We start from the raw sequence: 13,666 nt of genomic DNA, 5'->3' as shown, positions 1-13,666 counted from the left end.
GTAAGTAGCAGATTCATGTAAGGAAAGATTAGATATAGCAGACATGTATTCGATGGTGTAAAATATGGGCTTAAATGGCATTACACCAAGCACATGAAAGCATAGTCCCTCAGAGTTCTGGCAGAGCACAGTTAAAAGTCCCGCTGACAGGTTAATTTAGTGCCACTATATTAAATCTGTTGCCTGGTTTATAAATAAATGATTGTCGATCCTTTGTGCCCTACTAAAAGTTTATAGTAAAGGGGATGCTGGAGCATGCAGAGCTGCAAACAGGGATAGAGAAAAGACAGTGAACATGGCTAGATATGTAGTACGTTGACACAACTAGAAAGACAATGCATGTAGAACAACTAAACTTTGCCAGCCTGATGAATGGGACACTGCCAGTGTCCTGTCAGTTTAATTGGGGATTACACTAGAAATGTGTTAAGTTCATAGAAAAGAACAAACGAAATATTTGAAAGCAAAGCAACATATGGGAGAGCTGAGCTCAATAAACCAGTTGGGCACCTGCCAATTTGTGTATGGTTGTTGCTTATCAAAACCAGCAACCATGTCTACAACTATGGGCTTTGAGAGTAACATTTTTAGTATTTCTGGGTTTATCAGCAAGTGACTCCTCCCAACCTAGTAATGTTTGTGTTTTCCTTTGAGAACAACAGAAAACTCCAACTTCTTAAGGGTCTACCATATAATTGTAATGGCAAACAAAAAGCAGTGAGACTGATTCAATACCCCAGTGTAATCTAATGGAAACCAACAGTTTGAAGAGCTCCTATCACCAGAGTAATGCAGTGATGAGTAAGGTGCAGCACTTGCGAAGGGGAAGGCATGTGATGTCCCAGTGATTCTGAATCACTTTGAGAAGCCAGAATGGCCAAGGAAATAAACTAACCAGAGGGACAAAGTGGGAATCAGATGTTTCACACCCCTCATACAGACTAGGAGGTGTTACATAATTGTTTGAAGTACACCCTATTTGAGACATACACACCAAGAAATACAATCACGATTAGACAAGAGACACCAGAGCGCTGTTGGCATCAATTGTCCACTGATTTCAGGGGCACTATGACAATTTACACCAGCTGACAATTTGTACCCAGATCTGAGTAGGATGCTATATCACTCTTAGAGTTACTGCTTATTTCATTAGCAATTGCATCCTTGGACTTTGCTGGGATTGCTCAACACAACACTGTTTTCATTAGATACAAAGCCCCAAGTGCTGATGGGAAAAAAAATTGAATCCTTCACCCAACTCCCTGAAACGGTTAGAAGTACAAGCTGTTTTTTTAAAGTACTACTTTGAGATTTCTATGGCATTTGGTTCACAAGTAAAATCAGTAAGTGTTCGCTCTCCCAGTTTAATAAACTCTGAGAAGTGTTTGATCCAGAAATATTCCAACTCTTGTTACACAGATGCTGGACTGTTGCCAAAAAAGCATCTGCTTGAAGGCAGTTAGAGCCCTACAGGATCACCAAGCAGTTTACAGGATGATGGAATTTTAACTTCACCCGTTTGTCGGGGAAAAGCGTTCACATGGCTTATCTCACTGAAATGTTTATGGACATTAGGCAATTGCATGTGAAAGGGGCCAGCAGACAACTGAGTGACCACATGCACACACGATTACCGGTACTTGATTTCTGTACACGTCTCTAATGACTCTGGATGTGACTTAAGCCAGCAACTGAACTATGCATTAAATGTGACCTAAAATATTTTTAAGGAAAACTCTTTGAGCATCTAATTCAGTCTCATGCATCTGTATCTCAGCTCCTCACTGCCTTTCCTAGTGACTCTGACTGACAAGGAGTAGTACCAACTGGCTCAAAGAAAACAGACACACTACCCTTCTTCACTTCTACTGGCTGAGGGAAGTGAAAAAGAAAAGTGAGTGTCCCATAGGTTTCACAAGTTGTTCAGAGTGTTTGCCTCACCTACAGGAGTTACTTCACATACTCTGTCCTGAACACATCAGGGGTTAGATTTCCAACCCTAAGCTTTTACTTTTGTTACACAAGTAAATTGAAATGTGTAAGCAATTTTACATATTCAGAAGCAGAGTCCATCAAGAGCCCTAGGGGAACATCTACTTTATGGTAGCAGAGTTCAGTGTCTACTATCATCATCGGCAGTCTCTCACAGTACAGGATGACTGTCTTCCACAATTGTCTTATCTGTGGGTCTGAAGGTGGCTGATGAGGCCTATCCAGGATCAACAGACTCTGCTGCAGCACGGGTACAAGTTTCTGTGCAGGGTGGGTGGTCTGGGTTCCTGGTTTGGTCTTCTACACGTTGTTTCTGCCGCTCCCGTTTTTCTGTCTCTTGTTGTCATCATAAGGTTTCAACGTACTGATATCCTTGCAACAGACACTTCCTCCATTTGGGGCAGTCCTGGGCAATAGTCTCCCATGGGCTGATACCAATATTGCAACCTTGAGGACGTGCTGGAAGCATTTTCTCTGCCTTCCTCTTGAGCAGTGGTCACCAACCAGTGGATCTCGATCCACCAATAGATCTTGGAGCCTTTTGGCATTGATCCGAGGCTGGAGTAGGGGGCTGAATACCCGTGTGCATGCATGTGCACACCCCAGCCCAGCAGGTCAGTCCATGGGGGAGGGAAGAGGTGGGGCTAGATCAAGGCCCCTGGGGCCCCGGTCAGATGGGACCTACGTGCTGGGGAGGTGCAGCCCCAAATATTTTTGTTCCTCTGCCTCGATCTGCCCCCCACTTCCCTCCCCACAGACGTACCTGCTAGGTGCAGGGGAAGGGGGGAGGTTGGCAGTGGCACACAGTAGATCTTGAGTTGTTTTTAAATGCCAAAGGTGATCTCCTACTTAAAAAGGTTGGAGACCACTGCTCTTGAGCAGACGCCTTTACTGAGCTGGGAAAATACAACTTGCTTCAGGAGTCTAGAGTCAGACATCCAGAAGACATGGCTGGCCCCGCAAAGTTGATGTTGGATGATCATCACCTAAATGCTTGTGGTGTTTGCTTGCAAGAGGATGCTAGTGTTGGTGCATCTGTCTACCCAATGGATTCAAAGGCTCTTCTGCAGGCAGCACTGATGGTACTTCTCCAGTGACTTGAGGTATCTCTACCCTTGTATGTTGTCCAGGTCTCAGCTGGGTAGACAGATGCACCAACATTAGCATCTTCTGGCTGCATCATCTTGGCCGACACTCATATGCGCCACAAAAAAACCCAAACCTGTAGGCACATTTTAATATGATTGGGGGCTGCTTCTTTCGAGAACCTAGGCTGAAACTGCTAGACAGTGTGTGCAGGTCATAAATTAAATGAATCATTCAGAAAAAGTCCACAATGGAAAAGCAAGTTTACAGAAGGTGAGGACTGAAATGCAACACATCCCTTGTATAGCTAGGTAAGGACTGTGGCATTGGTATGCTCTATGTTCTCAAGACCAGTCAAACTAGGGTCATTGCCAGGCAGGATTGAGGGTAATGAGCAAAAAGGGGACACGGAACACTTAAGGACCAAAAGAAATATGTTAAAAAACGAAGGGAATAACAAGAAAGCTCCACCTGTGACTTTGGGAACTAAGCAAAATATGGGGGCATCAGCTAAAGACAAACTCATCCCTGTCTTTTCATCTGACTGTCTTCTGTTGTGCATAAACTGGAAAATACTATGACCTGGCTCACAGCCAGAGCCCAAAGCTTTCCAGGTGAACCCACAAAAAAATAAAATAAAATAAAATCACCACAGGATCCAAGATCTCTTGCCATACCAGGAACAGCAGCCTGTCCTTTAAAGACTGCCTTCTGTCAGGCATGAAGATACTGCATCACTTCCACTCCGAGAACGCTCGAGGCCAGATGCACGCAAACTGCCTGGGTCTGACGACTGTGGGCAGGAGGGAGGGGAAGTGACTGGGTAATCTATCCCTCAGAATTGTTTTTTCCCGGCTGCCCATTTTAATCGTAGCTGAAGCAGAAAAGTCTCCTCAGGTCACCCAGCCTGACTCTCCATGAGCTGTGTATGGCATTTCTTTGTGACTCCATGAGCTGTGTGTGACATGATCCCGGCATCCATTTCTGCCCGGGGCAAGGGATCAGACCTGATGATCTGTTTAGGTCCCTTCCGACCCTAAGTACTACGATACTATGATTTCCCTAAAATAGTCCCACCAGTATTTTACCTAATCTATTCTCAAATAACCCCATCCTGGCACCCTGGCCCCTTCCCCAGTGTCTGCCTTCCAAGGCTTAATCTCTGTCCCTGTTAATCATTTCCTAATGTCTAGCCTAAATATCAGAAACATTTTCTCATGCAGAAAAGTCCTTTTTATCATATACTTGTATCAAAGTCTTAAGGGCTCTTGTTCACTTTAGATTGTCTCCGTTGAAGTCTCTGTCTTAAATTGCCTCTCTCTTCCACTGGAACAACACTACTGAGTTCATATATCAGCCATTAAGCATCCTCTTCTGAATAAAAGGGGAAACAGGTGGGCTAGCAAAGCATTAAGCATTTGTAAGTTTAAATCCTTTTCCTTATTCCTGCCATCTATCTGAAATACCTGTTCTGAATTATTTCACAGTTGAACAAGCAGCCGTTGTACAGCCCAGCAGGGCAATAAATAGGAATTAATAATGAATTTTAATAAATTGCAATTGTAATGGGGGTTATGACCTTTCCAATTAAGTCCCATCAAAGCACATTTGATCTGTCCTCGCAATACCATCTACTGAAAACTCACAGGCCCTTCTGTTAATTGGTATGAAAGGATCTTTTCAATCCAACCACCACTTACTTGCCAAGAAAGCACTTGGGAACAGTGCTTAATTTTCTCCTCCTGTCTTTGATAAGGTTCACTTTCTTGCTCATCATCTTGTGATACAGCTTCTCTCCTTTCTCTGCAATCATGACGTACGCATCCCTCTCCATTCCCAGTTTCAGACCTGGAATACAAAGGAGGAGTTCCCTCAACAAACCCAGTCCCAAGAGAGCTGACCCCATCCAGATGCAAAGTGGCAGCCACATGAAAAGTTAGGAGTTTACTGCATAGGCTACTTTCATGATCATGGCTAATATGGGTCTTTTCCCGATCTCATTATATGCAACTCTCACTGGTGATGTACAAAAGAGCTTGCAGCCTCTTCTCATGTTTCCCATGGAGATCACCAACAAGCCCCACATTTGTGGCTCTATGGCCGACATTGAGGATCTACAGAGCCCAATGGTATCAGATACATGCAAAACTTTGGGCAAGTTACAAATAAGATACTTATCATTTCAAAATTCATTTGTTATTATGTCACCTTAGACACTGAAATTGCATTCATAAGCTTTGTCTGATGTGGCAGAAATCTTTTCAGAATGTGATGGTTGTGCTGAGTATTAATTCCTCAGCCTATCCCATTAATACAACGTCTACAAATGACACTATGATAACAGGCTAACTATATCATGTGTGTCCACATGGAAATTTTTATTTTGCTCAAGAGACGGTCGTGGGAGATTTTAACCTCCCAGTTATCAGATTCAATGTGTCCCAAATTAAATGCGACTGAAAGTTGCAATGGTTTTAAAAGAGCCTGTATTTCTCATTCCAGCTCCTAAGGAATATGTATGAATAGCCCCCAAACCACCATCAGAAAGACCAGTTCCCTGGCACTCTTCATTCAGTTTTTGAATGGGTCATGGAAAATGCCTTAAGTTCCTGTCCTCAGAGATGAGGGTTAAGGGCCTTGGGTAAGAACCGTTGCATACTTGTTGACTGTTCAGGAACCTTTTCTAGAAAAGAACAAGATTATGCTTTCTAGTTGTATTATTCTAGCACCTTTTATGAGTAATAGATATATTTATAGATTAAAACGAAAGACCAAAAGCCTAGGTAGAGAATATTTTTAGCAATTTCCAATAGATGAACAGTTTGCCTTTTGTATCTAGATCCTTTCAAGGGTGCTGCAGAGTGTCACAATGTTAGCAGTGTGAGGTATGCAAACAGGATTAATAAAATAAACCCAGCGATTCTAAATAGGAATTCATAGTGTTAAAATATTATGATGTGAACTTTTTGGGTTCTCTGAAACAGAAGAATCACTCCATTCTTTATCTGTGGTCAAAAAATGAGTGAAAACTGAGAGCTGGCATTTTCCGAGTGGTACGCTGAGCATAAGGAGGGGTGCCTTGAATCTAAAGGAGCTGAGAACCACAGATCTAAACTTACGGTATGTTTGAGGAAGTACAGCTGAAAAGAATGCACAGCCTTCAGGGCCATCAAATACTAAAAAAGCTGCCTCAGTTTTTGGACAGTGTTTAATGTGTTTATTCCCAGGGATCCCGGTTTTCCTTGATAAAAAATCGCAAATTCTCTGATCAAAAAATCGCAAATTCTCTGATAACGCCCCCCCCCCCGCCTCCCAAATCTATGATAGATAGATAGATAAATTTTAGTAGTGATGCACCGATAGAAATTTTGGGGGCCAATACCGATAGGCAATTTTTAAGGAGGCATATTAGCCGACACCGATACGATTTCCAATACAGCTGCATGCAGCTGGTAAGTGTATTGTGGTGAAAGGGGAGGAGGGAGGAAAGGGGCATGGGGGTGCAGATCAACACCCACCCTCATGGTGAGGGAGGAAGTGGGGCTGGGGTAGGTGTTGCCCAGCTGGAGAGGGGCGAACACAGGATGGAGCCGCAGCTCACCCGGGGGGCAGCTCCTGATGCTGCTTACGCTACTCGAGCACCGGGGGTGGGGGGGGGGTGCCCCTGGATCTGTGCTGGATGGGCCAGGCAGGCTGCAGCACTGCACTTGGGGTGAGAGGGGGTGGCGCTGGGAGGGGAGCTATGGGAGGCCAGATTTGGCCGTAGCACGCCCATAGCCCCCTACCAGTGCCACCCACCCCAAGCACAGTGCAGTGTGGTCCTCAGCTCCAGCCTGCAGCTGCAGTCTGCCCCACGCAGATCCGGGGACACCCCCCCACCTCCACCCCGTGCCCTCCCAGATGAGCAGCGGAAGCACAGCAGCAGAAGCCACCCTCCCTGTGCCCCCAGATGAGCCATGGCTCCTTCCCACTCCTGCCCCACCCCAGCTGTGCAGAGCCTACCCCAGCCCCACTCCCTCCATCACTGCAGAGGGTGTTGATATGCCCCCCCATGTCCCTTCCCTCCCCCTCCCCTTTCACCACAACAGACTTACCAGCTGCATGCAGATCTCCATGCTGCTGGGCTGCACACATGCATGGGCATTTATCAGGCAAATTATCAGCCACATTAGGCTGATTTCTGATATAATCAATTTTCTTCATATTGGTGCTGATCTGATAGTGGACCGATGTACAGGTGAACCTCTAAATTTTGGTATTTGATTTTAGGTTTTTTATCATGGAAAATCAGAGCTCCCCCTGTCCCCATCGCTCACAAAATGCAGGTCCAGGCCCCTCACTCCCAAACCACAGCCCCTCCAGCCCTGCTGGTGCTCCTCACTCCCCTGCTACAGCTCCTCCCTGCCAGCCCTTGTGGTGCTCCTCACACCCCTGCTACATCCCTGCTGGTGCCCCTACTCCCCATCCACAGACCTCCCAGTCCTGTTAGTGTCCCTCATCTCTCATCCACAGCCCCATGCCCAACCCAGCCCTGCCAGAGAGGGCCCCCAGCTGCCAGGGCTATGGGGCCAGGGACCTGGGTCCACAGCCCCCTGACCCCTGCAGAAGGAGGCAGTGGCTGCTGCAGTGGAGCAGAGCACAGAGCCTGGCTACCTACTCTGCTGCCTGCTGCAGTCTTGGGTGGGGGGGCAGGAGGGACCCATGCCCCCCAAATCTGTGCACAGGGCAGGGGTGAGGCAGGCTGCCCAATGAGGGCTTGGGCTCCCCACCCTACTGCCCCTCCCCTGGGACCTCCTCAGCCCAATGGGTGCGAGCCGGCATTGCAGGGCACAGTGAGGCTGGGTGAGGATGCTTGTTGCTGCTGCGAGCTCTATGTTGCCCTAGCAAGGCATCTCCTGCCCATGCAGCAGCAGCAAGGGTAATGGCATGGGGTTTGGGGCAGTGGCACAGGCCCACAGTGGGCAGCCCACACCCATCCCCATCCTATGCACAGGTCGGGGGGGCATGGCTCCCCCTTCCCCCTGGGGAGTGCACGCAATGGCGGGGAGCCAGCCTGCCCCCTCAGACGAGGTGCCTGCAGCCCTGTCCCGCTCCTTGCCAGGGCCCTGCAGCTGTGCCTTCCACCCCAGGCCCGAAGCCCCATGCACTGCCCTGCTGGGCAGCAGCCCCAGCCTTGTCCAACTCCCTCCCCCCGTCACTACAGGGGCCTCAATTCTGCACCCCCCCCCACTTACTTGTGGGAGCTGCTCTCCAGGCTGTGCTTTTACATGCACACGGTGCCCCCCGCCAGACCGCCCTCCTCCTGGTCCCCCTAGCCCTGTGCAAGCTGGAACTCTGCCAGGCTGCAGAGCGCTCTTTGAAAAACCGCAAAATCCACAGGTTTCTCCATTAAAATGAAAAATCCTTGTTTTCCTTGAGTAAAGGGGGAAATCCGTGTTTTTCTCTGTTTTTCCATTGGAAACGGAAAACCCAGATTCCTGTTTATTACACAGGTTTTAGTACCTGTGCTTAAGAAATGAGTCTTATGCAACATTTCATCTTGCACAGTATTTGTGTCATGTATCCAATATCTGGTTAAAGGTTTTGGCACTGCAAACCTCCTGGCTCTTTGCCACCTCCCTCACCATCCCATGACCTGATTCAACTATGCATGCTGACATATGTAGCCAAGGTTAATTTGCAACATGAACTTGTGATAGAAAGCAGCCTGTGTAATAGTACACAGGTTTCACTCTGGCCTTACATCACTGAATTCCCTGCGCTCTGATGTAAATAGCAGGCTGGAATGCGCATTCGTCCCCTCTCATCCTACAGGACCGGGAAGTTCACCAACCTTTTAATCCAAACACTGATAGCTCAATGACCTTTCTAGTTCTTTAATTCCAATGAAGCTTTCCAATAAGGTCTGGAATGCCTACCCTAAGAGCTGTGCTTATCTGGGTTTCCTGTCATCAGGTACCACACCATAAACTAACATGACGAAAAGCAGCAGAAAAAAAATCTCAAGAGTGGCCAGCATTGCATGAAAAGCTTTTCCTTCTGTGACCAAAGTTTTCTTGTATTTTCCCCTTGATTTTTGTTTTTATGGATGTGTACTTTTGGTTTCTTCAGCGTTATTTGCGCCAGCCTCATATCATCCTGTATTTGGGAGGCATAACAACAGGAGCTGATATCTCTCTTCAGTGTCTACCTGAGGATTCAATAGTAATCTACACATAAGTTCCATGTCATACCCTCAAAATAGGAAAGTACTATTTCCCTTGTTTTACACAGGCACCTAGAGTGGGTGAGATCATAACTTGCAAAAAGTTACAAACAATTTCAGACACATCCATTTCTGGGTACCCAGCTTGATATACCTCAGGCCTGATTTTTAGGGGTGCTGAGAGAATCTGGAGCTGTTTAGTCCTTTGTACTTCTAATAATGAGGTCCAAGACATCTCAAGCAGCTAGCTACAAAACAAAGATGCCTAAAACTCTGGGGTAAAGCATCCACACCTGAGGACAGGAGGGCAACCCAGGCAGACCTTGACAGGCTCATGAAAAGAGCGAACGAGAACCTGATGGTGTTTAACACCGAAAAATGCAAGGTTCTCCACCTTGGGAGGAAAAACCTGCAGCATGCTTATAGGCTCGGCAGTGCTACGGTGGTTAGCACTACAGATGAAAGGGATTTGGGGGTTATGATTGACCACAAGATGAACATAAGCCTTCAGTGTGATGCTGCAGCTAGTAAAGCAAGCAAAACACTGGCTTGCATCCATAGATGCTTCTCAAGCAAATCCCGGGACGTCATTCTCCCCTTGTACTCGGCCTTGGTGAGGCCACAGCTGGAGTACTGCGTCCAGTTTTGGGCTCCACAATTCAAAAAGGATGTGGAGAAGCTTGAGAGAGTCCAGGGAAGAGCCATGCGCATGGTCAGAGGTCAGGAAAACAAACCTTACGATGACAGGCTGAGAGCCATGGGGCTCTTCAGCCTGGAAAAGCGCAGGGTCAGGGGTGATCTGATGGCCACCTATAAGTTTAGCAGGGGTGACCAACAGGATCTGGGGGAATGTCTGTTCACCAGAGCGCCCCAAGGGATGACGAGATCGAACGGTCACAAACTCCACCGTGACCAATTCAGGCTGGACATAAGGAAGAACTTCTTTACTGTCTGAGCCCCCAAGGTCTGGAATAGCCTGCTGCCGGACGTGGTTCAAGCATCCACTTTGAATGCCTTCAAGACATATTTGGATGCTTATCTTGCTGGGATCCTATGATCCCTGCTGACTTCCTGCCCATGGGGTGGGGGACGAGACTCCATGATCCTCTGGGGTCCCTTCCAGCCCAAATGTTTATGAAATCTATTAAAATAACTGGTTGCTTTTGAACATACTGACCTAGGCAGCACAGAGCTCATATAAGAAATCAATTTATGACAAAGCCCAGAAGAAAATAGATGTCTTTTTGACTCTCAAGTTCTTGCTCTACCACCCAGGTATCTAGTCTCTGAAACAACCCTCTCACTGGAGGACAAGCAATATTGTTGGGTGCTCATCCAAACAAAATAGATGCTCTGAAGGTTCATCCGTCACCACAAACGATGGGCATTTTTAGGTTCTTAATACACAAATTTTCTCACCCCTGTCATGAGAGACAAATAGAAATCAAGGACACAGAACTGAAGTCAGTCTCTAAAAAAATTTTCAGTGGAACATCAGCAGTTCTTGAGGGAGATATAAACAATTAAAATATGAATATTCAATACTTTCTCTAATGGAGATGTCTCATGTTTATGACCATCCCTTTTGGGGCTATAAAACTACATAATATATTATATTATGATAGGTGTATGCATGTGTGCGTTTAAAAACAACTCAAATCAGCAGACGTCTCAGACACACCAGAAAACAGCCCTTATCATGAGGATGCTCTAATTTTTAACCATCCCTGTGGTTCTGCTCAGTCTGTGACCTCTCCGTTGGATGGATCACCGCTCTTCTGACTAACTTCTCACTTAAACATGAATCTTCTTCCTCCTCTGCTGTTTTTTTTTTACAAGACGCTTTGTGAAATTTCCTTAGCGCCCAGGGGCCCATAAAACAAGAGGTTTTTATGAAATGAGGATTTTCTTGATCTTTACAGCAATGTAGTTTAGTGCTTAGAGGTTAGCTCTTGACGCAGGAACATCATTTTATGAAATAAGACGCATAAAATAGCACAAAGGGATCCTTCTAGTAGACTGTGATGCAAAACCGATCAATGAATAAAAGACCTCTCACCCCTAATCGTTACAACACAGTCTTTGAAAAATTAAAATGCTCCCTATCACTTGCCTTCAGGGGTATTCCATCCCTTAATGATTTCAAGCCTTAGGTTTAGAGTTCTCTTTAATTTATGTCATGGCCGACCTGTATTCTGAAGCTGGTTGCTTTGCTATCATAAGAAGGTACCCTGGGATTCATATATGACAAGGTACATTGGAAATGATTCCTGCATTTCAAGTACTATAATGTCTACTATATGGGATTTAGAGGTGAACAACCAGGAAAATAGCCAGAGCTTTGAGGGTGAATTCAGTTCAGCTGATGCAAGTCTTCCAATGTGTGTGTATGGGAGGCTGGAAGGACCTGTGCTTTAGTCCATGGGTAGGTAACTCCCTGGCACACATGCGGAGCATGTTACATGGAGCCATTTTGCTTGTCATGCCACAGCCGGCCCCAGCTTTGAGCAGGTTCCTGCCATGCAGCCACAGAGCCCAGGCTGCTCACAGCAATGGGTGGGGAGGCTGCAAGCCCTGTTGCAAGCAGTTCAGGCTCTGTGGCAAGCAACAGGAACCTGCCCAGAGCCTGAGCTGCTTGCAGAGGGCAGCCACAAGACTGCAAGGAACTGCACCAGAGTCTGGAGCCCTGGCCTGGCTTGTTGCTGGTAGCAGCTGCATGTGTGCCTCAGGGACCATGGCAGGGAAGGGGGCCAAGGCTGTGTTGCCACAACAAGGATCAGGCTCCTCACGGTTCCCCTGCCATCCGCCACTGGCACGCCAAGTCAAAGTTGCAGGGTTTTTTGGCACTTGGCCCAAAAATGTTGCCAACCCCTGCCTTAATTCATGCCAGGAGCCACCAAAGGTCTCACACCAGCTCTGTGTCCATACCAGGATATGCACTGTTCAGCTACAAAGCCTTGTTTATAAAAACTGAAGCCTGGATTTTCAAAGCACCCTAAAAAGATTAGCATCCTGCTCCCATTACATTTCAATGGAATCTGCATGCGTAACTCCCTTATTCCTATAACAATCCCAGTCAAGATCCCTTAACACTTTATAAGGTCTGGGCTCGATCAGTGCTGGTCCACTCACACAGTTAGATCTATAAATGAGGCCATGTACTGACAGTACTACCTACACTGGTAGGCCTGCAAAATGGGAAGCCGCCTCTAAATAGCAAGTCAGACTCTCCAAAGTCGTTTACCAAAATTAACCAACACCACCCCTGCCCATGCCCTTCAAAAGGCTGGGAAACCGGCTGAGTTTTAAAACAATGTTTCTGAGGCTGCAGAAGGAGTCAGTGTCTAAAGCTTATTGAATCAGGACCTCCTGGCTTCTTGTTTTAAGTTCAGACTCAGGACACCTCAGCTTCATCTAATAGCACAGTTTTAAAGACCAGCCTGCTTTTATGTTTAGCTCTAGAGGAAAGCATAAAATAACCCATGCTTTTGCATAGCTTTGTCACTGTCATTTTTGTCTGAGTAACATAAATATTCCCAAAGGTATCCTCCTTGAACTCTTTTATTTATTACATAAAAACTAGGTTTCCTCAGGTCAGGATGGGTCTGCATCACTGCCTGGACAAAAGCGGTACATTCACCAGATGTTACTCCCCCTTACAGGCTCCCTTTGCAAAGAAAACTCTTTCAGTCTGATTCCATTTTGTTCAAAGATCTTCAATGTGTGGCAGAAACGGACCATTTGATTCTTGTAACTGGGATGATGCATCAGTATCAAACTGTCCAGGGCTAAATTCAGAAGCAGCTACCTCCCCACTCAAATGTTTTGTCATTGACACTGGCCAGTGCAAACCCATTATCACATGGAGGAAAACTCTGACAATAAAAGACGCTCTCACAAATACACACGCATATATGCACGCACAGTGACTCTCTTGCGCAATTCATTCAGAACAACTAGAAGATATGTTGGCCACTTACTCTCTCTCTGTTCCCTTTCCTTGATTATAGCATCCAGCCATTTCTGTTTGTCTTCTGCAGTCTTGGCCATACAGACAAACCATTTGTTTTTGGCTGTGTTGTGTATCTTCCAGCCATTTGTCACTGTGTACCCGTTGCTGTGGTAATCTGCTGCAGAAACACAAAAAACAGCCCAGAGTGAACAGAAGGCCTGGCCCTTTAATAAAAACAAACTAGCCTTGGACATCTTGGCTGAAATTTCAACACATAAATTAGTCCAGCCTGAAGAAAGAGAGCTTTGGGAACGTGAAAGACAGGGGGTGGACAGCAATACGGCACAGGTAAGGAACGGGAAGGTTAGAGACAAAAAGCCCTTTAGGACTTGGAGCGAGGGGGTAGCAAAAGCACCAGTCACAGGGCT

The 13,666-nt window shown here is 46.4% G+C and overlaps 1 protein-coding gene across 1 annotated transcript in view; it reads right to left on the bottom strand.

The window, feature by feature from the left end:
• Positions 1 to 13,666, bottom strand: part of PREX1 (phosphatidylinositol-3,4,5-trisphosphate dependent Rac exchange factor 1) — a 277,523-nt gene that overhangs the window by 74,462 nt on the left and 189,395 nt on the right. Inside the window, exons 9-10 of the mRNA XM_019539798.1 lie at positions 13,267 to 13,416; positions 4,782 to 4,929 (exon numbers count right to left, since the gene is read on the bottom strand). Of these exons, the coding sequence (XP_019395343.1) occupies positions 4,782 to 4,929; positions 13,267 to 13,416 (298 nt within the window). The remainder of the gene's footprint in view (positions 1 to 4,781; positions 4,930 to 13,266; positions 13,417 to 13,666) is intronic.

Source organism: Crocodylus porosus, unplaced genomic scaffold (assembly GCF_001723895.1).
Source record: "Crocodylus porosus isolate Cpor-Errol unplaced genomic scaffold, CroPor_comp1, whole genome shotgun sequence".
NCBI lineage: Eukaryota > Metazoa > Chordata > Crocodylia > Crocodylidae > Crocodylus > Crocodylus porosus.
This window is presented reverse-complemented; position numbering and strand designations above follow the sequence as displayed.